Source organism: Xiphias gladius, chromosome 8 (assembly GCF_016859285.1).
Source record: "Xiphias gladius isolate SHS-SW01 ecotype Sanya breed wild chromosome 8, ASM1685928v1, whole genome shotgun sequence".
NCBI lineage: Eukaryota > Metazoa > Chordata > Actinopteri > Istiophoriformes > Xiphiidae > Xiphias > Xiphias gladius.
The window spans coordinates 17,495,945-17,520,407 of NC_053407.1; the positions used below are offsets into that span (position 1 = coordinate 17,495,945).

At 43.3% G+C, this 24,463-nt stretch overlaps 2 protein-coding genes across 13 annotated transcripts; both read right to left on the minus strand.

The window, feature by feature from the left end:
* Positions 1-6,769: 6,769 nt before the first annotated feature.
* lactb (lactamase, beta) lies at positions 6,770-10,695 on the minus strand. 2 transcript variants are annotated; one of them, XM_040132037.1, is made up of 6 exons: positions 10,008-10,695; positions 9,822-9,888; positions 8,336-8,526; positions 7,917-8,235; positions 7,663-7,828; positions 6,770-7,444 (listed from the first exon to the last, which is right to left on the minus strand). In XM_040132037.1, the coding sequence occupies exons 1-6, from the start codon at positions 10,521-10,523 to the stop codon at positions 6,919-6,921; spliced, it is 1,785 nt and encodes a 594-aa protein (XP_039987971.1). In that variant the 5' UTR covers positions 10,524-10,695; the 3' UTR covers positions 6,770-6,918. The 2 variants fall into 2 exon arrangements, with proteins under 2 accessions (XP_039987971.1, XP_039987972.1); XM_040132038.1 differs by having other exon boundaries at positions 10,020-10,687.
* A 1,946-nt stretch (positions 10,696-12,641) lies between these two features.
* tpm1 (tropomyosin 1 (alpha)) lies at positions 12,642-24,463 on the minus strand. Of its 11 annotated transcripts, XM_040132218.1 has the most exons (10): positions 24,190-24,454; positions 23,675-23,800; positions 23,358-23,483; positions 19,692-19,825; positions 19,161-19,278; positions 18,847-18,917; positions 17,961-18,036; positions 17,695-17,757; positions 17,518-17,587; positions 12,642-13,579 (listed from the first exon to the last, which is right to left on the minus strand). In XM_040132218.1, the coding sequence occupies exons 1-10, from the start codon at positions 24,301-24,303 to the stop codon at positions 13,497-13,499; spliced, it is 981 nt and encodes a 326-aa protein (XP_039988152.1). In that variant the 5' UTR covers positions 24,304-24,454; the 3' UTR covers positions 12,642-13,496. The 11 variants fall into 11 exon arrangements, with proteins under 11 accessions (XP_039988152.1, XP_039988153.1, XP_039988148.1 ...); XM_040132219.1 differs by lacking the exons at positions 17,961-18,036; positions 23,675-23,800 and adding an exon at positions 18,563-18,638 and having other exon boundaries at positions 24,190-24,463; XM_040132214.1 differs by lacking the exon at positions 23,358-23,483 and having other exon boundaries at positions 24,190-24,450.

The window sequence follows — 24,463 nt, forward strand, 5'->3', positions numbered from 1 at the left end:
TCGTTACTACAGGGGGAAAAAAACATTGAGCAAATCATGGGGCAAAATCCAAGGTCAAGAATGAACTCCCATGCTCAAAATTGTTAAGTATCTATATACAGTTGGGTTGTATAACACAAATGCAAGCACAATTATCAACGTAGTATCAGTGGTTTTGCTTCTCCTGAAGGCTCCCTGTCCTAACTTCAGCTTTAGCTATGCTCTGTTCAACTATTTTCCTGGGGAGCACTAAACTGTAATGGATTTTAAATCTCCTCCAATATACGCTCCGCTCTGTGAATCAGGGGCTGAGGAACATCACACCTCTTGCATAGCAAGTACAGCAGGATGCTTGCTCTTTGTGCTACAGGATAGAGAGCCATTGATGTCCACGTCCGTTCAGCGAAAGCCCACTCCAGCTGCTTTGCAGGGAACAGACATGACATGACCAGACAGGAAAGCCACGAGCACATAGCCGCGGCGTTAACACGAAACATCCACTTTTAGAAAAAACACAAACAAAAGAAACAAAAACAAACCCAGTCTCAGTGTTGCAATGTAAATGTAACACTGAAATCAGCTGTCAACAAGGGATGAGTTGTAACCGCATTGATTACCCCTTTGCTTTGCTGTACACAGCTCCTTGATTTAAACAATATTTTGTGGATTCGAGGAAGTGTGTGACACACTGAGGCACGGTGGAAACCTTCCGACACGGAGAGGTGAAGAGTCAGCACTCACAGCCACAGCAGAGTAATGTAGTGAAGCACAGCAGATTGAATGCTGCTCAGGATACATCAGCCCAGGTCATTCAAGGGCTGAGAGTGCTATTCTTTCACCGCAGCACCCAAAAATGTTTACTTTAGCATTATACTCGTGGGGAAAAAAAAAAACAAAAAACAAATCGATTGATCTGGCCATAAGATGTACAGAAAGTCAAATAGATGAATGAATTGCCAAAATACTTAACAAGGTGCTTCTCTTGCTTCAAGAAATCACTGTAGATGTGACCAGAAATGCAGGTGGGATCATACGTGTGTGTATTTCTTCCTGGAAAGCTATTCACCGCACAGCAAAGTATTTCTGGACTTGAGCAAATCCCAGTGTCAGAGAGAACACATTTTACAATCAGCATCTTGAGTTGCCACTTATTACTATAAGTGTAGTCTGACCAAAGTGCTTCATCAGCGGAGGTGGCTGTCCACAACGGCAGCAATTTTTTTTTTTACCATTTCATTTGACTAAACAAGCACTGCGGGCTGTTTCTGTCCAGCCACTCTGCATTTAACCTTATCAGGATGCAATTGCATCATTACCCACCAAGTCGTAGCTACACAAACAGTTATGGTGCTGTTAACATTTCCCCACTGTGCTCAGAGGCCATGCAGTCTGAGTAATGTTCTTGTTTAAGCCAACGCAAACACACAGACTACTAAAAAAAAAAAAATCAAGCACCGACTGGGAAAGAATCACAAAGACACACTAACCTATTGTGTTCTCTTGCTCTACATTGTGTAAAGTGTGGTCGTGACTCCTTTGCCCTCGCAAAGATGATGGTTATATCTCCCTCCTCGCCGATGATGATGATGATGATGATGATGATGATGCTGCTGCTGCTGCTGAGTGTGAGGGAAGCTCGGGTCTTGCTGTGTGTAGGCTGCGATTCCCCTTAAATTTGCGTTGGCCAAGCACCCGTATCGCCTCTCAGAAGACAGCGCACGACGAAAACACCCACCCCGGACTGGAAGCACCATCCTTCAGCGGAGGCGACGAGACTGTCACCGGATCAGGAGGACAACGACATCTTCGGAGGGGTGCACACTGTGCTCGCGGGGCTTCCCCCACGATCACACCAGGGACTCCATGTGCCCGATAATAAGAGGAGGTTCGCGACCGGGAGCTGTCCAGGTGCTGAAAACGGGATTCCAGCGGCGACAGATGTGCGACGAGCGGCGCCGTCGGCGTGGAGGGAACCTGGCACACGCGATAATATCAAATACAGCACACGCACCGTGTAGTCTATTTTCCCGTTAAGCCACGAGAGCCCGCAGACGTCCCTCTTTACTGTGCCACCCTGGAAGCGTCGACGTAGAAAAACACTCGCTTCACTTCACCTCTTGAGCTTCAGAGTTCCTCGCGATAACAACCCATCCGCACGGAAAAAAATAAAAAATAAAAATGAAAAAAATAAAAAAAAATAAAAAGTCATAATCACAAATACTCTTGCAGTGACTTCAAGTGATTCTGTGGCGCTCGATTGTGAGTTTATGGTGACTGAGTCTTTTTTTTTTTTTTTTTTAAATTTGCTGTAATTTATCAGTCTGCAGCGTCACTGTAACATTCCCAGTGTGCATCCGCTGAGGTATTTGAGGTGTATCCTAAACATGTAGCAGAGGAATTATGCCCCAGAATCGCCAAAAAAAAAAAAAGGGGTACGTGGGGAAAAGACTGGCTGCAACATGTCTGCATTCCCATTGCTATATAAAAGTATTGTACCTCTCGATAATAAGGCACCCTTTATTAATTGTTTATAGCTTGTAAAAAAACGGCTTTGTGAATGCTAGATAATTTCCCAATGCCTTACAGATCAGTTATAGTCAACGATAAGAAGACCCTCTGGGTTTCCAGGCTGGAGCGACTCTTTTCTGTTTGCTAGGAAAAGTTAGTAATCCATCAATGGACGCTCACGAGGTTCTCGCTTTCTAATACGCAAGTCCAGTCAAGTCTACAGTTAATACACCCATAAAGGCTTTTTGCGATCATTTATCAAGGCTGCATCTGTAAAATGTTACCGGATTTTGGTCTAGATTCTCCACTGCCCTTTTCCACAAGGTCTGTGGTAACTGCTCTCTAAAGAACTAAGGAGTTTTCTGAAAGATAAAGCAGGTAACATTACTGAAGGAGGAATAACATGATGAATGATTTTTTTTTTCAACTGGGCTAGACCAAAGGTTGTCCCCATATAACTGCATATAATTAATCTGTGAAGCATTAGTGAAGGATTCAATGGCATTAATATAGTCATTGGTTACAACCTATAAATGATTTATAAAGGGTACCTTATGGGAAAGTGGTATCCAAATTATTAGCCAAATGTAATGTGGCTATGGCAGGAATATGAGGTGAGGCCATTTGTGGCCTCCTCTGAACACACTATCAAATAGTCAGAAACGGAGCAAAATGTCCTCAAAATCAATTTGCCTTCTCCTCAGTGTTGCCTGAGTTTGGTCGGAGAGTAGCCTGGCCCTATGGCCACCACACCTGCAGAGCTCAGACCAACAAATTTTCCTACTGCAAAAGCAAGCAGTGAACAATTTTAAGAAAATTAAAAAAAAAGGAAAGAAAAGAGGCCAGTCTGATGAGTCACCTAACGGTTCTGAGCATTAGGCAGTAATTATTTGTCTGGAGGAAGTCGTCTGATGTGTCCTTAGACTATAAAAAAAAAGTTCCCACGATTCCATTCATGCCTTCTCTGCATACCTAGCATTCAGTTGATTCTAACCAAACCCAGACACACTGAGCTCACATGCGAAACAGGTGATTTCCGCACCCATCCTCTGCTTGATCCCGTGACGCAACTGAGCCACCGAGAACAAAAACAAAACGTGCACGCTGACAAATTACCTTCAGTCGGTAGGCCGTATTTTGACTTTTAGCGTGCCATTTACAATGTGGACAAACTGCAATCACAACATTTTTCTTAGGCCGAGGGAGGAACACACCCACAACAGTCTCTTCAGCGCTCCGACAAAAAGCAGTTCAGAGTTATTTTGAAGCATCATTATGACTCTTCTTCACTACTACAACCTGCACTAACTACCAACAGCTTTGATTTCACAAGCTGGTAAGGACAGATTTTTGATTTATTTCAGTCAAGGTGAGGATATATTCCTCTCATAACTCTTTTTTTTTTCCACAAGGCCTCTCAGATTTAAGAAACTGTTTATATATGTAGATGTGTGTTCATTATTGGCATGTGAAACTTCTGGTTATGACATTCTTTCCTCGGTGGTGAGAGATTACCTTGTTCTCTGTGACAAAAATGTTTCTTGCGTTCTCAGGAAACAGCAAGAAAAACCATTCCCAATGATGTCAGGTAAAACTAAAAAAAAAAAAAAGCAAATATCGGAAGAAACAACAAATAATTTTAAAAAAGTGACTATTCAGTTCTGTTATGCTTATATTTCCTGAAATGTTATTATGTTTGTGTAGATCATGGAGACCTGTGTGATGGGCAGGAAGCCACCTATTGCATGAATGGAGGGACATGCTACAAAATACTCTCTATGAATACCCTGTCCTGTGTGTAAGTTACACACAAAAAATACTTAGTCCTTCAACTGTTTTTGATGTAAGAACGAGTCTCCAGGAGCCACTAACTTTTATGTAGGAATACCTGTTCATTTCACAGCCTGGCAATATTGTCGACTATTTTTCTCCGCGCTGACGGGACTGTCTACATTTCTGTACGTCGTATCTTACTTCAGATGCAGCGAAGATTACAAAGGCAGCCGATGTGAGCAGCTCCAGCTCCCGAGCAAGTTCACCAATGCAGGGGAAGCCGGGTTAATTGCAGCCGTGGTCATTGTTGCCCTCCTCATCTCAGTGTTGCTGGCAGTTGTTATCTACTACATACGCAAGTAAGTACATTATGGGTTTAGGATTGCCAGTTTTCTCAAGACATCCAAAAATAACTGTAGGATGTGGAGGCATTTTATGTGTCATACAGTCCTGGTATTATTGTACTTCAGTCAGGATATTTTCTTTTAAAGCTAATGACCATTACTTGTGTCCACACACAGGATGATGAAAGCCAAGCAACAGATGCAACAGAACAGTCAGCAACAGTATTGGAGAGTAAAATCAAGAGTATAATCTCTCTTTTGGTCTACAATGTGTTTTCTCTTTTGCTTGTGTGTTGGATGGGATGATGAAATAATTATATGATGACCATGAAAGACCAACACACGGAGGAAAACTGCTGCACTGACCTTGACTAAAGTCAAGGCAAGTGAAGAGCTGATAGGTGATTAGTGATCTCATGAGATTTAAGGATTCGCTACAGAAATGTGTAATTCATTAACGCACACGCACAAAAAATAAACCACACACAAAGAGGTTGTGAGGCAAGTGTGAGAGGATCACACCCTGCACGGTACCCTTTTTAAACACAGCTAGAAGTTGGCACTGGTGTTACTCATGTTAAATCACATTTCAATCTATGCGCTTTGTCTGAAGTGTATTTACAAAGCACAGTTGGATTTTGTAAAATCAATTTTTCAAAACATCTAAATATTGAATTTATATTTAAGGGATTATGAAACAACCCCTTGTATTAACTAAGAAATATGTTCAATATTCTATTAGTAAATATTTTGTAACTGTGTAAATATATGCAATCATCTATACAGAATCCTTTGACTGTGTGATTTCTGGTGGGAGACTGCATGAGTGCTCACACTCTCTCTCACACACACACACACACACACACACACACACACACACACACACACACACACACACACACACACACACACACACACACACACACACACACACACACACACACACACAATGTGAAATTATACATAATATGAAAATTCCTGATGAACTAGTCATTCCTTAGCCTCTAAACCTAACCATCATGACTTCAGTCCTAACCTCAGCCTGCAGCCTATATTCTTAACCTAATCCTAAATCCAATCTTAACCCTAAACCATAATTGCCCCTTGAAGAAGCCAGGACTGGTCAGGATGAGCTCACTTTTTAAAAATGTCTTCACTCGGCAGTTTTAAACTCAAATTGACTCTCACAAAGCTGGACATGCAGGAACACACACACACACACACACACACACACACACACACAGCAAACTCAGAGATACACTGTGTGTGTGTCTGTCTGTATAATTAGCTTATCCCAAGCCATTCATCAGTCCCCTTAAATCTAAAAACAGGGGCACAGGAGATCCCAGGAGTTTTCTAATGAGAATGGTGGTATTAAATCTGCCTTAAGTCAGCTAGTTTAAAAGAGGAATTAAAACTTGTTGGACTGCATTGCAAATAGTTTGTTAGTCTTTCTGTTTCGAGGGACTTCCAGTATTCTCACACAGCTGCAGCCAACTGTGGAAGGGGGAAAAAAAAACAACTTAATTTAGGCTGCTGACAGCCTAGTTACTCCCAAAAATTCTTGGGAGCTAATTCTTGAACTAGCTATGCTGAACACTCATTCATGCATTGAATTCTGCAAATGTTTTTGTTTTGTTTGAAGTCAAGGACAAAGTCAGAATTGTATTTGCGGCCGAAGTCAAATTCAACAAAGGCATTATATGAAAGGGATCTCGAACGTCGGCACAGCAGTGATTACATTGTGAAAATGTCACCTTATGTTTTTTTTCTTGACTATTGACAGAGCAACAGCATTAGGTCATCACACGACTGGGTTTTTCCAGAAACATGTCAAGATTCTATGAGGAAATATCAGGGGCAGGGTGGGCCCTAAAAAGGTCACTACAACTGACGTACAAACTTCGGAGTCACAGCACGCTGCTTTAAAAAGCAACCAACTTCTTTCCATTGTGTATGAAATGCTTTGAATTCTAAAAAGTGAATATATTAAAAAGGTACTTGATGCGAGAAATGCATTACTTTCTCTATAAAGCCAACAAACTGATAATTTAGGTCAGTGGCCTCATTTTTGTAGTAGAAAAGCAGTAAACTGCTTCCACCTAGTGGCAGAATGGTTTCCCTGTGTTGTAACTGAAAAAACATTGAATTTACTTTGCAACTCATGAAATGTATATAAAATACTTAATAAAGATTTATTTCATTTGCTAAAACATCCTCTGGACATATTGAAAAGCTGTATCAAAGTTCACGAGGTTTATCTAAAATACTTCTCAAAAAAAAAGTAAACTCACACATGCAAAACAACTTGTTCTTAAGAGCGCCTGGCTTTGTCAAACTCATGCGCAATTTTCAGTGCTGTGCTACTGAGTCCCACAGATTGCATGTTAGTGATGATGGTGACCACTACTCCCTGTGGGAGGAGGGGTTTCTGTCCTTGGCACTGGTCTATCTCCTCACTGGGTAACACAAGGAGGACACTGCTAGCCCCCACGGCGCCACCTGTGTGCGACACGTAGTGTCTGAGCTTCCTGCCCTGGCCATATTTCTGCAGCTTCTCCACTACCAGCCAGCCTTGGGCATACATTCCATCCTCATCCCATGTGGCCTCTGTCCTGTCAACTGGCGCCCACAGGTCTATGGCAGTTTTGGGTTTGAGGAAGCCAGGCAGCAAGCCCTCAGTGTCCTTTAGGTGGGCCACCTGGTAGCTGTAGAGTAGAGCATTACCAAACAGCAGCAGGTCCCCCACAGTGGAAAGGAAGCCGCCTCCTGCCCACTTGTAGGAGTTGTCGACATACGGGCAGTTAACAACGCGTCCTCTCTTGTTGAGATGATAAAATCTGTGGAGGAGCGTCATCTTTAAATATGGACTCAGCGTTAGGTTTTTAGCATGCAATGTGCAAACAAAAACAATCCTGAGCAATCAAAACAACCTCAAAGAAATAACAGATCTCTACAAAGTTCTACTGCGATGTTACTGATGCATCTCCCCCCTGTACTCAGCTGTGACTGGTCACAGTAATTTGGACATAAGCAGACATTAGTTACCCTACATTACCTGGAGCGGTGGTAAATAATAGGGTCATTCTTATCAGGCACAGTATTGCGCATTCCCAGTTCACGGAACAGGTTCATCATGACGTCCAGAAAGCTCTGGCCAGCAGCTCGCTCCATAACAGCACTAAGCAAGGTAAAGGCGTGGGTGGAGTACAAAAAAGTGGTGCCTGCATGTAGCATAACATACATCTTACTCATCAATACACTGAAAATGCCTCATATTTGAATGGTTTAGCAAGCAAATGTGCGCTTTACCAGGTTTGAAAATGAGCGGGTCGTCCTTGAAGAGGTCCAAGGCCTGAGTGACACTTTCAAAATTGTCCTTCAAGTAGTACTCCTCATGCTCAAACTCTTTTTTCTTCTGAGCCTGAGGGGCGTCTTTGCCTTTAGTGTCCTGCTCTGCTGTGGGTTTATCGTTGTTTTCAGATGAGCTCTTTTTATCCTCCTTCTCTTTACCTGGTGGCTTTAAAAGTCGTTTAGCCTTCTCCTTGTCCTCTTTCACTTTCTTTGCATCCTTCTCATAATGTCGGATACCGCTTAGGTGGGACAGAATCATACGAGGGGTTATTGTGACCTGAAAGGACCAAATAAATAATGTGAGCTAAACACAGAAAGGAGCAAGACAGGATCGCTAAGATGGAAAAAAAAAAAAAAATTTATTTCAAATGACTTACATCCTCTCCATCAAATTGTTTCTGGGGAAATTCTGGGACATGTTTCTGGACTGGGACATCAAGATCTAGTTTCCCTTCCTCACACAGTCGCGCAGCAGCTGCAGATGTGAGAGGCTTACTGATGCTGGCGATGCGCATCACCGTTTCTGGGCTGCATGGCACACGGTTCTCCAAATCAGCATAACCGATCCCTAAATTACATAAAGAATTTTAAAGAATCATATAAGAATGTGATTTCAGAGGAATATAGTAAAGAGTCCGTGTGTTGCATTTCAAGATGATTTATTGTAATAAACCCACTATCACATCATTTGTGGGACATTTCATTAAAGTAAAGAGACCATGGAAGAGGATGATGCTTAATTTCACATTGTGTGTTACTGGGTCTCAGGTTTCTCTGGGAATCTGCTACCTTGATTCACGACACAAACAGAAGGCCACTGAATTTGACAACTGGAAGTGCGCCGCTTGTGTTCCAAGGCCAACAGCGCTAAAACTTAAAAAGCTGTTTGTTAATAATTTATTTGTCTCTTATGTTTCTTCTTTTTGGTCCTAGGTTTCTCCTAGTCAGCAACCCCGCCAACACTGATATACTGTAGCACTGATTTGTCTTCTGGGCCGACATTGGACCATTCAAACTGGTGATGCATAAGCCCGACCAGTTTACACAGCTCACGTCCACAATACAAAACAGGATGCCAATGGTGGCATAATGTCAGCGAGAGTGGCAACTTTAGCAGCAATTTAACACTGTGACAACACTGACGTACAGTTAGCATTGTAGGCCTACCCTTATCATTAAACAATTAGCGGAAAAAAATCGATTAGCTAATGGAAAAAAAAAAATTAACTGGCAGATATTTTGATAATTGGTAAATTGTCATAATTGTCATGGTGAATGATTTTTTTCAAACAAAAATGATCAATACTTACCAGCTCCAGTTTCTCCAACATTATCATTTACTGTTTTCCACTGTTTAATATAATTGTAAATGTAATATCTCTGGGTTTAGTACAAAATAAGTAATATGAAGACTGCTCTGCGAAACTGTGAAGGAATAAATATATATATATATATATATATATATATATATATATATATATATATATTTTTTTTTTTTTTTTTTTACTATTTTCTCAAGGTTTACAAATAAATATGATTAATTCCGTCAATTGAAATAATCAGACTACTGTTGAAACGTAAAAAATGTTATTGCCCTGCAGTACCATTGTTGTGTCCCAAATTTGAGAAAGGCAATGTGAGGCAGCCGGTGTTGTTTCCTCTGGTAGAAAAAATGGAGCGTTTTCTAACACTGGACCAGTCCCAATTGTTCTTGTGGGCCTTTGTTGGACCAGCCAAACTGGTACGAAATTAGGTTGGACAAATTAGACTAGTTACACAGGTATTGCAGGTTTTTTTTGTTTTGTTTGTTTTTGTCAAAACACTATCCGCAGCACCTTTAATGTGGACTTCATAGGCACCAACCTTCACACCAGACCTCAGCACCGTCCACAGAGACCCCAACCACCAGCCCCGGAGCCGCCACCTCAGCCTGACAACACAGAGACACAACACTGAGCTGACAGGGGTGCCCCTGAAGCGAGGCAGGGAATAAGGGGAGAGAGTAAAGGGGAGCTGTTCAGTAATATAGCCAGGAGGTCGCCGGCCTACCTCTGTGCCTACCTTTATCCGCTCCAAAAGGTCTCTGCTAACTTTAACTGCAGCGCTGTATCGACCGGTCCTCTCCGCCCCCGCAACTTGACCATCAGGCGAACTGTTGGCCGTGTCGGTGCGGTATTTCAGTCCGACAGCCAGAGCAACCCCCACGCCAACCCCGCACAGCCAAATCCCGGACTTTGTCCGGTATTTAGAGCAGGCTGCGTCCGACCCCCCGACACGTCGTCTCTGTTGCTGTGTGAAAACACTGCGCCTGTCTGACCGCTGCTGCTGCCGCTTCCCTCGCGCTTCGGCTCGCGGCGTCCACAACGGAGACGCCCGGCCTGACAGCAGGGGACATGTGGCGCAGAAGCGGCTCGGCAGAAACAACCGTGACATCGTTGGAAACGCTGCTCCGTTTGGTTGGCGGTAACTGGCCCAGGTAGGTCGGTGAGGTGCATGCAGACGGTTACCGATAACTTCCTGGCTTCCTGCGTGCGTCCTCGAACCAGACCGGACGAATCGAATCATGAGTCAGACAACATCGAGCGACGAAGAGCTCGGTGGAGGTGGGCGATGCCGCACTATGCGGTTACAGTACCGAGTTATGCCAGGTCCAGGATCACAGTACCGGTACATCAGTACCGATATTTAAAGCAACTACTGTACTATACTATTATACTATTAAACACAAGCCAGTTCTAATCATAAAATAAAGGTTCAAGAACTGAAGAGGTCCTCACTGTGCATGCTCTCAACAGCAGCAGAGATGCAAATAGCACCTCTAAGAAGGATGTTAATGTTCTCAGGATCTGATCTAACATGACGGATCCTTATTTTTCTTTTTTTTTTTATTGTTAGCAATCCTAGAGACACTAGAGTATCAATACTCAAACCAAGACTGGGATCGATCCCAGCCTGATGTAGTACAGCGGGGCCTGAGAAAACATCTGCTTGCTTCCACACAAAGAGAATATAAATAGGTTTTTCCTAAATTCTGCTTTCAGTAAGAAAGGTCAAATACGCGGGGTGTCATTTTACAGATTTAGGTTTATTTAATTGTGTCTTGAGTTGAAATGCTTCACATGTTCAATTGATGGCATGGTCTTGCTGTTGGGGACTTATTATATGCTTCTTTACCGCACTTTAAGAGCTGTGTGCAGAGGTTTGATCGCTTACAGTGACACAGCTGTGTGTACCACTGCTGGTCATACATTCATCAGCATAAAGTACCCTCAAGTCAGGCAGTGAGAACCTTACTGTGTGTATAAATGCAGTAACTGGATAAGGTAGAGAACAGCATGACTGATAAAATGGTCCATCCTACCAAAAGCTGCACATTCTATACATCGGAGTTGTGACGACTCTGGTGTACGAATTTACTCGTCCACTTTTAGCTTGGCTGGATTAAGCTGTTAGGGGGCCTGAGGCAAAATTATGTTTTGGAGCCTAGGTTGACACATCCCCAAAATTCCCACCTTCCGTGCATTATATATAGTACGCACTCAATCACTTCCAAATTCCCACTAAGTACAGAGCACACAACATAGTACACATGGCAGCTTCTTTCATTTCCTAGAGACCAACCATTCCTCCTCAGCTGAAATAATACTGACTAGCCTCAGGTTCTCTGGGTCAATTAGCCTGAGGCAAAGGAAATGCACCATGTAAGCACAAATAGTAACCAAAATAGAAATAGAAAACAAGGCTACAAGACAGGGCCAAAAGAACAGGTGATTTTGCAGAAACCACCTGGTTGATATTTGCATCTTAGTGTTAAAAATTTCCTAAGAAATTTGTAAATGTGCATTCAATTTGCAAATTTGATGCAAATATGCAAACAAAGAAAAAACTAACAAACAAACAAACAAACACACACACAAAAACATTAATGTCACCTACTACCTTTCGGGATGCCAGCCCAGTCCATAACCATAATACACAAGTTTTAGTCCAAACTCCAGGTCACAAACTCAGAATTTGTGCAGTCCAGGCGCATTCAGCCTAATCTCTCTCTTTCACACCCACACCCACACCCACACACACACACACACACACACACACACACACACACAGCCTTATCTCTCCACTGGTGCAACAAAGGACTTTAAAAGACGTGATAACAACTACTTGGCTGCTGTCAACGCTGAACAACTGAGTAAAGTACGAAAACATGCAAAGATATATAAGGCATGATAAACTCATAATTAATGTTAAGGTCATATACTATGGTTATTTAAATAACCTAGTATTATTATCCATTGTGGTGATGCTACTTTCACTTAACTAAAGAAAATTAGAAACATTTTCCACTGTTGCTACATGGTTTCATTACCCTGAAACTGAATTGATATGGTCCAGTAGTGCTTAGTGAGCTCCAGTGAACCAAAAAAAACACATGACAGTGTTTTTCCCCCAGCTGGAAGTCAAGTGGAGGGTCAAGTGAAAATGAGCGGAAACGAACAGATCTCCAAAAATTGAACACAACCTGCACCTCTGTGGGGAAGAGAAAATCTATTTAATAGGTTTTCTTTTCCTTTGCATTGCACCCGGTGTTATTCAATCACCCCAAAATCTATTAAAACCTTTAATTTAGTTCACCTTTATGATGGAAAAATGGGCTATGTATGAACCACAAACAAAGTTAGAAAACTTTCAAAACGTGCTTTTATTTTATAGTAATAATTTTTACATTTCTGATATGATAAACACTTGAAACATCTACATTAAAATAATGCTAAAACAATGCACAACCAGATGACTGAAATCATACTTTACAGACAAGATGAAAAAATTTTGAACAATGTTTTTAAAGAAAATTAAGAATATACTGTAATGCATTAGCATCTTTCTGTCATCGCTTAACAATACAGTAGCACCAGTATACATAATGACAGGCATAGCCAATGTATACTAACATTTGAGAGGAAATTTTGTGGCAGGAGGGCATGTGTTTTTTCTTTTTATTAAACAGTTTTCTTACAGTATGCAAAATGTGGATAATGTTGAGGTTTAATTAAGTGCAAAATTTCTCCACTTTATCCTTTGGTATGTGCATAATCAGGGTGGAATGGAACGTACCAGATCAGCTTCAATGCAGATGTCAACTATTTTTGTAACCAATGGCAAATGTCCTTTCACCAGATGACTTGTCCAAAAAAAAAAGAAAAAAAAGAAAAGAAAAAGAAAGATACCAAAAGAAAATACCTATCTTAAGGATTTCAAAAGGCGCGCATCATTACAAGATAGACAGGTTTGTGAAAACAATGGTGGTTCTCAGTTTAGGCTTCATCAAAGGGAATAGAAAAGCTTTACTTCCCTTTAGCTTTGCTCCTTGGTTGAGTTCCGCTGAAGGCAGGACGGTGCAATAGGAATAGCATCTGGCTGTTTGTTCTCCATCATGGGAAAGGTACGAGAAGAGGGGTTTACGGTAAGCAAGGTGCAAGTACAAAAAGCCAAAACCACAGTGTGTGTGGAGGGGGGAGGGGGGGTCAGACTGTGTTTTCACAAGTTATTCAGTTCCATTAGAGTCTGGTCCAGCATCTGGTGCATATCGAGGTTCTCTTCTTTAGCGTGTGACAGTTTCTCTGTTAGAACATCAAATGGAGAAGTTTTAATCTCACACAAGCAAGCGTAAGTGAGTCAGTTGGTTAGCTTGCATTAATAAAGAAAGCTGGCTACATCATTCAAGTGAGTCATTGAATTTGAGTGCTTTTTAACCCAATCTACACAGCACTGACAGAAAACAAGAGAAACACACTGAATAAACAAGCTCATATTATGATATGCAAGCAACCATGCAGACGGGTTACAGTCTACAAAAAAACGTTATTAATACACAAACACAACAACTTACAAAAAAATGATTATTGCCCGACTGCATAACAATAAATTGTAAGATGAGAAAATGATATATTTGAGATAATCCCCGATTTTCACTATATTTCATTATAAATATATTTCCATAAAAAGCAACACAAAATTTCAAGCAGTGCAGGCATCGTACGTGGTCAATGCAAATGGAAGAGCTTTGGATCGTACACTGGATCAGATTGTCATACACACATTAAAAACAAAACCGTAACAAACAGATACAACATTCACACAATTTAGTCCTCATTCAAGGCCACGCATAGTTCTTTAGTGAGAAGGCGGTTTTTCTCAAGTTGCTGGTAGAGGCGATCTTTGCAGTCAGAAAGCAAGTTTGAAAAACAGAGAGAGGACAGGAAATCAGAGGAAAAATAGGTAAAGAGAAAGTGCATTGCCTGTTGACACTTACCTTCTTTGGAACAGATCAGTGAAGACGTTTTTATTCTTTGTAAAAAAATAACACTTAAAATGTCTGAATAGCCTTTAATTAACATGATCGAACAGTGTTTTGATGTTCTTGTTTTTTGAGAGGCAGTTTTGGCAATCCAAGGTTTTTTTGTTTTTTTTTCTTCTCTGCAACTTGTAAAGCATGGAAGGACAGTGTGTTGAGTGACAATAGAGGAGGAGATTTAACCCAGAGAGGTTAAAAGGAACCATGGCTGTGCAACTTAACCTCAAAATAAAATCTTTAAAATTGGACAGTGTGGCAACAAAACAGAAAAAAAGAGAAAAAAGAATTCCATAAATTCCATGTCTCTCTGTTTAGTCATAAAATCCTCTATCAAATGAATCTTAGCATATGCTCAAATATCGCTGATCAACATCAAAACTGGATAAACTGCTATATAGCATCAACCCTCCTGTAGCCTAAGTTTGTTTGGACATTTTTGATTTTGAGGATGTGGCTCAACAACTGTCCTACAGTCCCCTTTCAATTAAGAAGTCTCAAAACACACAGCATCGGAGAATTGCTAATTTCTTCTTGTCTTTCTGTGCCTGACCTTATAGAAATAAATTTAATAAAAAGACTCAGAATGTGTGGTTGTACATTTATTCAAATATATGACAGGATACTGTGTATCATACAAAGCCCGTGTGTCATAATCACTGATATCAGTTTCATCCAATTTTTCCAGCAACCAGATGAGGATCCACATATCTCACATGCTGTTCTGCATTTCACCGTTACACCCCTTACTCTACTCTACCACAATCTTGCTGATAACAATCCAACACTAATTCCATCCAATTCTCAAATCTTTCCAGTCAGCTCATCCTGCCATAGTACTAAACACAGAAAAGTGCTTGCATGCATCCGTCTCAAATGCTAAAAGAGAAGACAACTTGGCTCAGCTTTCAGTCAAGTACCTGTAGATGTTCTAGGTTTGTGTGCTTCTAGCACCACTGTGATATTCCTAAGATCTCAGCTTCACAGAACAATATTTGAAGAAAAATAAAACATCCACTGAAATCTATAAAACTAAACCAAGAAAAGCAGGGTAAAGCTCAGCTAATGGCTTGTTGAGATGCAGAAACAAATTCAAAAACATAAACATAAAATCAAGGCTTCCTGGTTTTATTGGAGCCACTTGAAAAATAAATATTAAAATTAAATTAAAGAGGAAAAAAAGGACAGAGTAAAGAGATACAGCTTACATAGAAGGAAGGACGTTTATTTTTTACACAACGCAGAAAGATTCTAAGATTCTGTACAAGAGATGAGATGCCGTTAACTTTGACATGAGGATGAAAACATGAGGAGGAAAGGAAAGAAGGGAAAATGGCGAGAAGGCTGTAGAGAGCAGACAGATGCTGCTCAGCCGGCAGGAGGCGTCTTTGATGAGGTGTAAACAATTTAGCTGCGTGGGAGAGAAGAAGCACAGTGAACCATGGGGTCGGCGTGGGACCTACGGAAATTTGAGATGCGCACCACGACATACCAAAACCACAGGAGTCCCAGCACTGCACTAACAAACCACAATGCACAATTGAATTGCATTGTGAGATAGAATACGCTGACTAACACAAATTGGAGGCCGGAGCAACTACTCCCTCTGATCGAGTCCTTTCTGCTAAAAGAAGAGGAGCAGCGCTGGACCAGACAGATGTGGTGCGCATTGTCAATCTCCCACAAAATGTCCAAATGTTGAGGGACAACACTTTTTAGCAAAACCCGGAACTCAAAACACATTGATGCTGAACTAGGACAGCTAGCCAACAACCGGTATAATTAAAGAACGAGGGGGCGGGGGGTTTCACAAAGACACAGGGGGCCTTACTTCTGGACAGAAGTAAACCATATTAGTAGAAGAGGAAAGAGGAAACACTACACATAACCCTGAGTTACAGTAAGAGTATGGGATTCATTGAAATGCTTCCTTGACACAATCTACAACATTTAAACAGAAAACCTGCATGCATTGCCCAGGATGTCAAAATATCATGTGAAATTATATGAATATTTTGAAACTTAGGGAGTTATCAAATGCATAAATGCACAGAACGAACAATAATTACTTTTCACATAAAAAGTAATACAACTCACAGTTAAATCAGCTAAAAAAAAAATGTAAACAGACCCATTCTGTTTTTTTTCCAGCCATTACATCACTTCAGTCCTGTTCACAGTATTCTCAAACATCAACGATACTGACACAAAAGGCATTCAGTACCGGTACAATCACTTTGAGTGAGCTGTAGCCTCATTATTGAAATTCCTCTTGAATTACACAGACACGGAATACCACAATGTCTGTTTTAAGACATTAAACTTTAGGGCTATATAAAAACATAGCTGCATAACCATTATAAGTCTCGGGACAGATGCAAGAGTTGGATGTACTAATAATGACGGGCACTAGAAAAGATTATGGAGACGAATGGAGGTGGGGCGGCCAGTGTACAGAGAAGGGGAAAGGAGGGTGACGGTGGAACAAGCAGGCACAGCAAGTTGAAAATTACATTGAAGTCATGTCGTTGAGGGCGTGGTCCAGCTCCTCGCTGATGGCCTTGTACTTCAGTTTCTGGGCATACAACTCATCTAATGGTGGGCCAGGGGTGTAGGGGGAGGACGGTGAAGTGGAAGAGAGCAAAAGGTGGAGGGGCACATGACAAGGAGGTGAAGGGTGAAGCATCCAGACCATTGAAAAGAGAGGGAGGAAGACAGGAAGAGGTGACAGAAAAGATTGGGAAAAAGAGGAAAACAAAGTTACACCAGAAAATGATAGAACGGAAGTGCAAAAAAAAACAAAAAAAGGGCAAATTCCTCAGCACCATCAACAAATGGGCCGTTTATTTCACTGCCACATGGCTCTCAGCCCTTTAGCTTTCACTTGGACTCCTTGAACACTAAGTCAACATCTAGGCCTGATATCTGATAAACATCAAAGCCATTCTTTCCTACTTTGAAACTCAAAAACAAATCAGCTAGACTTCATAGAGAGAGGATAAGTGTCACCACAACAAAAGTATAATGCCGTTTGAAAAAGAGCCATGATGAAATTAAAAGGGAAGCAGAAAGAGAGATCAAGAGCAAAGCAAAGAGATTTTCTAAAAATGCGCTGAGCACTTACCCGAATACCATGACCTATATATATAGAACATTTCAAAAATAACCAGAGTAGCATTCTGGGGTGAGGTGCAAGAAAAATCATACCTTCCAAGTCATCAATGGTCTTCTCAAGCTTGGCTACTGATCTCTCAGCGAACTCAGCACGAGTCTCAGCCTGTGGTAGAGAGACAGATTTACTCCAACTGTGATACAGCATCCGTGACTTGTATGAATGCTCCTGGACTAAGCTTGCAATGAAGCTGCGGCCCTGTGAAACCTTACCTCCTTCAGCTTGTCGGTGAGAACCTTGATCTCCTCCTCGTACTTGTCCTCCTTCTGTGAATACTGTGGGACAAAAACATTGACAGGAGTCAAACATATGGGCACAGAGTCAGACTCCATGCCATGCACATCTTTTAATACCATTATAAATATATAACTGAAGTGGAGAGATTCGGCTCCTCATGCTCTTTTGCTCCCCGTTCACCAAGTCTACAGGGGAGCTGAGGGGTTTGACAGCATGCACTTGGCCAGAAGGTCGCTCTTACCTTCTCAGCCTGTGCCTCCAGTGACTTCAGGTTGTTGCTCACAGTTTTCAATTCTTCCTCAAGCTCAGAGCATTTGCTGGTGTTTTAGACAAAGGGGATAAAGTTGCAAAAGAGGAGGGGGTGGAGGAAGAGGAGGGAAGCGAGGGTGGACAGAACCATAGGTAGACACAAAACAGGTGGAGGGAAGGTAGGAATGAGGGAGGGAGAGGACACAAAATAAATAAGAACTACAGGGATTAAATGAGGAGGGAACCCCAAGTACCTTAAAAATGCCTTAACAGAGCAGGAATGTGAAAATAGCAATGTGACTCTTGTCATCATACAAAAAGTAGTTGGTTAAAAAAAATAAAATTATTTTCTAAAAGCTTTTTGAGGTAAATATCATGCTTCCTTTACACACGAGGTGTTATTGTTGCACAGTCCCTGCCGTGTTAGAGGCGTGAAAGAGTCTAATACCCAGAATAAAAGAGCATGAAAAAGGGAAGTAACAAGCACAGCAAGCAAAGCAGAGGCTTCATTCAGCAGCATGAATGAAACTGAAAAGAGCCACTTGTCAAAGATAAAAGTGACTGTTAGTTGTTGTTGTTTTTTTTTTGTAGTACCTTTGTGACAGAGGAGTTTAGGGATTTCATGCCTTGCTCCAAAACCCTTAGCTCATCGTCCACTCTTCGAGCTCGTCTGTTAGTGGGTGTGGTGTGCGCGTGCAAGCCAAAACCGTTCAAACCACAGAAAGCATGCATATAATCAGCACATACAATAAGAACACAAGGCACACTGTTCAAATGGAAACAAGTCCTATAGTTTGTGTATTAGTGCCGAACGCTCCAGCTGCTTAAATTGCCAGTGGACATGCGAGTGGAAATGCAGATTTAGTGAAACATCCTACCTTTCTGACAGCTCAGCGCGCTCCTCTGTACGCTCCAAGTCACCCTCAATGATGACCAGCTTACGGGCCACCTTTAGGTGCAGCACAGAAAAGGTGTTACAAGGCAACTAATACTCGATGAGCGACACAATTGGGATGCGGTTTAAAAGTTTTTCCTCAACGTGAAAGTGCACCACTCTAAATGATTCAATTATACTTGGTAACACTAACTGTCCGAGCTCTTCACGGTGGTACTGATTGCAATAATTGAACAACTGCACGTTTGGTGTTGCAGAATTGTTTTGGGGTGGCTGCCAGTGGCTGAAAAAACTCGCCTCCTCATATTTGCGGTCAGCCTCCTCAGCGATGTGTTTGGCCTCTTTCAGCTGGATCTCCTGCAGCTCCATCTTCTCCTCATCCTTCATGGCCCTGTTCTCAATGACCTTCATGCCTCTGTGGGAGGGAACAAACAGTCAAGGGGATGTGAGGAATCCGGAGCTGAGACCTAACAGATGGCCTACAGTCTCCCTGAGAACACACGTCGGGTAAACTGCAGTGTTGACTGGTAAATCTTTAATATACTCTTCTTAGGTGTAGGGCTAATTGTTTTTTGACATGAAAGAGGGAAAAAATACAGAATTTTGGATGATAGGAAATGACTGCACTGTCTTATCTCAACTAGGGAGACAGTGAAAGCCTGACATCCAGCTCTGCGGCACCCAGGTGCAGCTTGTACGCCATACAAGGGGATGGAAACACAGCCGCACTGGATCTTTATGAGCTGCCGCCTGGTCTCTACAGCAAGAGAGCAAGAGCGAAATGGCAGAGATAGGCGTCCGAGCCTGTGCTGCTCAAAAGAAACCCACCTCTCGCTCTCATCAGCAGCCTTCTCAGCCTCCTCCAGCTTGGTCAGGGCAGTGGCCAGACGCTCCTGAGCACGATCCAACTCCTCCTCAACCAGCTGGATACGTCTGTTAAGGGAAGCGACTTCTCCCTCAGCCTAGGGAGAGAAGAACGGGCGCGTCAGACTTTGGAGGTCACCATCTTTAACAAACAACCTGGAAATCACACAAGTGCCCACATACACGTCAGCCCAAAGAATGTGTGTGTGGGTGTGTTGGTGTGTGGGGGGGTCTTTGTAGTGCACTCCGACTTCATTTCATGCCCGGTGGATGAGTGTAGTCAGGGTTGCTCAAGTGTTTCTGCGCGTCACCTATTGGGAGCAGCCCTCCCAGGAGGCTTGCCCGTGCTCCTCGCTGATTATGTGTAATGACAACAATGTCCCAAGCTGACAGATGGTTGAATACCTTGCCTCATTACTAGGCCCCCAGAGAACACATTAACACGGCTCAAGTCAAAGGGCCTGAGACAATTAGATTGTAAATGCTCACAGGGCGCACATACAACCACGTAGGAGACTCTCGGGATAGTTCACAACTGTGGGAGACACTGAGGCGTAATATAACCGGTAACATCTGCAACAATCCAAGCTCAATGAGCTGGCATCTTTGCAGAAAGGTTTCTATGCATTGATAGGGAGGTGATATTCAATAAAAGAGAGCAGGCCTTTTCTATGAATCCTCAACCCTGTATCTACTTTGGCTTTCTGATCTCTGCTCAGCGGGTATTAGGCCTGCACTGTCCTGAAGATGCACGGTGGAGACGGGACACAGCGGCCAGAGGTCTGAGAGGCTCAAAAGGTCTTTTCAGGCTGCTTCCCCGGCAGCTCACGTTAAGAGTCCCCAGTGCTGGACCAAAGTGCACCTCAGGGTGAGAGGCGGGAGACAGGGGAGTTACTGATAATCTATGGAGCGAAGCAGCGGTCTCAGTAACCATTTGAAAACGCCTTCCCTCGCATAAGGTACATTCCAAACTGTCAGACCGTGACTGCTCGGGGTCCCCGCAGAAAGATGTTTGTGGCCCGTCTAGATGACTGACGCCGTTGTTCACTAGCAAAATCACTCTGTCGCTGTGAAAACCTCGTGTCCTTATATGGGCAAGTCAAAGAGCCTGCGCTCACTGTGCAGACTGGCACCTCAAACGTTTCCACACTTCGCTTGCAACTTCCTGGTTTGCCGAGAAATGACTTTTTTTTTTTTTTTTCTCGAGTGGTTTTCACCTTGTGCTGTCGCGTCCGCAGCCAAGAAATAAACGGAACTCGCTGGAAAGCAGCTCGAACGGGACCGTTACAGCCAAGGTGCACCGGAGGGGAATGGACGCGAAATAAAGAAGGGAGATTAGGCAACACAGTGACACAATGAGACCTGGGCATCAGCGGCCTAACGTTACCAATTATAAGAGCTTACCCGGCAGCAGCAGGCCACCAAACCCTCAGCAGACTACTTGGCGGGGGCACTGCGTGGAGCCGAGAAAGGCTCAGCTCGCAGCAGTGCGGCGCACCGGGAGAAATCCCGCTAACTCACTGCGTATCGAATCAGTCCGGACGCACCAAAACGAACCGGGGACACACACACACACACACACAGGGGAGGGGGGCTAGAAGAGACGGGATGCAAGAGTTTGCGCTTCATGAGAAGCTCCCGTACGCGCCGTAAACATGCTTACTTGGTCCCTGGCTTTCCTCTCCGCCAGCAACTCCCTCTGTAATCTTTCGGCTCTGTCTTCAGCACTGTCTGCCTGCGCTTGCAATGTTTTGATCCTTCGTTTCACTGCGTCCAGCGATGTAGCTCCGGCCATGGTTTACTGTTCAACTATATATAAATATAAATATAAATATATTTCTCTTCTTTTTTAAAAAGCCCCACTATACTCTGTGCTGCAGCACAGTTTCCGAGAAGCTGACAAGCAACGAGGTGACGTCCTTGATTGTGCTCAACGCTGCGTGAAGCCAGCCGGCACGGTGCGCGAGCTTTGTGGAGACGCAACTCCGCGCCGCCTGTCATTGGTCCAGGAAGTACGGCTCGGGGCAAAACCTAAAAAAGGCCTAAAAGCTGTGTTTTTCCGCGAGGCCGCGCAAAAAAAAGTCCCGCTGTGCCCCGGAAAAGTGATATAATGCGAACTTTTCATTGACGCGAATGAACGACTCCACTTTGAGGACAATAACACACCCGGTCAATACGACGTGATGGTCGCGCTTGCGAAGAACCAATGGGGCCACGGCGCCCTCTGCGGGTCGACCGTCAGCGTTACGCGCGGCGATTAAAAGTTGTGACACCACGGGCCGGTCAGTAAGTCTTCCCTGAACGCAGCGTGTACAGCATACGCGCTGGACTTCGAAAATGTCGCCGGAAACTCCTGTGAAAACTATGAAAAAAACCAGGCCCTACAAAACACCGAGTGGTGGTTAAAGACTTTTGAGCACTACAGCCACACTTGAAAGTATCCTGTCGGAGTAGTAAGAAAGAAACGACAGCAGTATCCAGGCCTAAAGGGCCTGAAATGCAGGATCGAGTGTGACAGGCTAAAACTCACTAGACTACAAAGTACAGTCGCCGAGGCCTAATTCCCCAAAGGAATCCAATTAAGGGATTATTAAAAGTACCGTCTCTTAAGCCACATTGCAAACGAATCCCCCCCTGATTGACTCTTGTGAGCAAACACCTCGGTCTGCTGCACTTGAACCTGACCCCGTCTGGGTCGTTAGCAGGGACCGTTTGTCACGAGAAAGTGTCTATGAAGACCCAGAGTGTGTTCTGTCTCCGAGCAGGTCGCGACCTTCAAATGCCTCAATCTAAATTCTTTACATAGTTTTCCATTCGTATTTATCCAAAAGGGGCGCTGGGGTGGGGGGGGTGGGGGGGGGGGGCACCACGTATTTGGAGAAGGATCATCGATTTAATTCTGCTGTGGGTGAGCTCAACTCATTTTCATTTTTGCCTGGGACATTTTGATGGGAAACAGCGTTTTTTTTTTTTTACTTCCCCCTTTGGTGAGCAAAGAGCGCAGCACGCAGATGTGGGCTCTATCTTGACCATATAAAGCAGTGGGCTATATTTATCCGGGCGCTTGTTCTCACTGCTCTCGGGAAGACTGCACATTAGACGACTTCAGGTTTCACTCTGAAAAAAAAAAAGACTTGTTCGGTCAAGGACCCATGAGCCCGAACCACATGTAGATCAAGAAAACATTGAATTATTGGAAAGTATAGTCTCTCCAGGTTTGAGTTATCCCGTGGAGGAACTGAATTTAAAATAAAATTTAAAAAATGTGTGTTTCAGTGAGACAGCCAGTCTGGCTTTCTTTGGGCTGACTTGTGAGTGTTTGTGCAGTCGAGCCTCGACGAAACGTGAAGCGACAGTTCAACGACGGTCGTACATGGCGACCAGAGAGTCAGTTTGGGGTCTGGTTGGTGGATTTCCCAGGACGGGCTGGTGTGCAAAACTTACCCATCCACAGGGGAAAATCCTTTCAGAGGTAATAGATGGGCGCAGTTTGAATTACCGCAGAGAGGAGACTCTATGCCTCCGTCTGGTGTTGAACTGTCGTTTCCCGCAATCACAGTGATGAGAAAGTGAAGATGTGAGGAAGCGTGGTGCAGGAGTGGTGCCATTGTGAATCCCTTCCCTACTTACATCGGTGGCTTTCTTCTCAGCCAGCTCAAGTTTCTCCTGGGCATCTTTAAGAGCCTCAGAGTACTTGTCCAACTCATCCTCGGTTCCCTTCAGCCTCTTCTGCAGAGCTAGCAAATCGTCCTCAAGCTGAGGCGAGTTTCAGGAGTGCAGGACAGTTTCAGAGGTGATCAGCAGGGGAGACGGAGTTGCGTGAGCGCGCACAGGCGCGAGAGCGCGGACAGATGGACACACAGGACAGCAGACGACAGGACAGGACAGTGGAAAAGAAAGGGAGAAGAGAAAAGTTAGGGAAGCTCATGCACGTCAGGATCAGATACCTTGGTGGCGACCTCCTCAGCGGTCAGCAGCTTTTCCTCAGCAGTTTGGAACTCCTCAAACACTTTATCTCTTTCGTCTTCAGTAACACGCAATTTCTTTTCCAACTCTCTTATTTCGTCCTCTAACTATACATGCATATAAAAGACATTGTAGAGTTAAACAGAATATGAAACAAACATTCAACGATTCCATTTATTATCAAAGATTATTTCTCGCCAATTTTCAGAATTATCAACATAGTTTCCCTAGGCTATATTTACATCACAAATTGTCAAAACAGTCTAGAGGAGGCTTTATAACATCCAAAAAAAAAAAAAAAAAAAAAAGAGGGAGCGGTTACTCTTAATTGAATCCTTATTTGGGATTATCCAAGAAAGTAATTAATCCGTATTTAGGACGCGATCCATTTAAATGGCAGCGGCGTTATACTGCTACTGGTGCTCCTGCTTTTTCTATGGATGTTTGAGATTTTCCACAAAAGAAAAAGAAAAAAAAAAAAAAAAAGTCAGCCGACCTGTTTGCTTCTGTCCTCTGCTGCTTTCTTGTCTGACTCAGCCTGCTCAGCTCTGTCCAAGGCATTCTCCTTGTCGAGCTTGAGCATCTGCATCTTCTTCTTGATGGCATCCATGGCTGCGTATTGCTGTTCGACGGCACCAACAAAAAGTCCAAATGAAAACCAAGGAGAGCGGGAGAGGGGCTAGGGCGTCTGTGCCTTACTGAGCGCTAAGCTGGAGTGCAGGCTATGCCTGACTGTGCCCTGTCAAATATGTACTTTCAAGGGGGGCTGA

What these genes read in the sequence shown, in the direction of transcription:
- lactb (XM_040132037.1), bottom strand. Translation starts at nt 10,523, where the DNA reads ATGATTCGATTCGTCCGGTCTGGTTCGAGGACGCACGCAGGAAGCCAG. An exon ending in AACAATTTGATGGAGAGGAT is followed by an intron (nt 8,236 to 8,335) that starts GTAAGTCATTTG and finishes TGGTCCTTTCAG; the next exon opens with GTCACAATAACCCCTCGTAT. An exon ending in ATTATTTACCACCGCTCCAG is followed by an intron (nt 7,445 to 7,662) that starts GTAATGTAGGGT and finishes GCTCCTCCACAG; the next exon opens with ATTTTATCATCTCAACAAGA.
- tpm1 (XM_040132211.1), bottom strand. Translation starts at nt 21,097, where the DNA reads ATGCCCAGGTCTCATTGTGTCACTGTGTTGCCTAATCTCCCTTCTTTA. An exon ending in TGGAGGCACAGGCTGAGAAG is followed by an intron (nt 17,758 to 17,960) that starts GTAAGAGCGACC and finishes TTTGTCCCACAG; the next exon opens with TATTCACAGAAGGAGGACAA. An exon ending in TCACCGACAAGCTGAAGGAG is followed by an intron (nt 17,588 to 17,694) that starts GTAAGGTTTCAC and finishes TCTCTACCACAG; the next exon opens with GCTGAGACTCGTGCTGAGTT.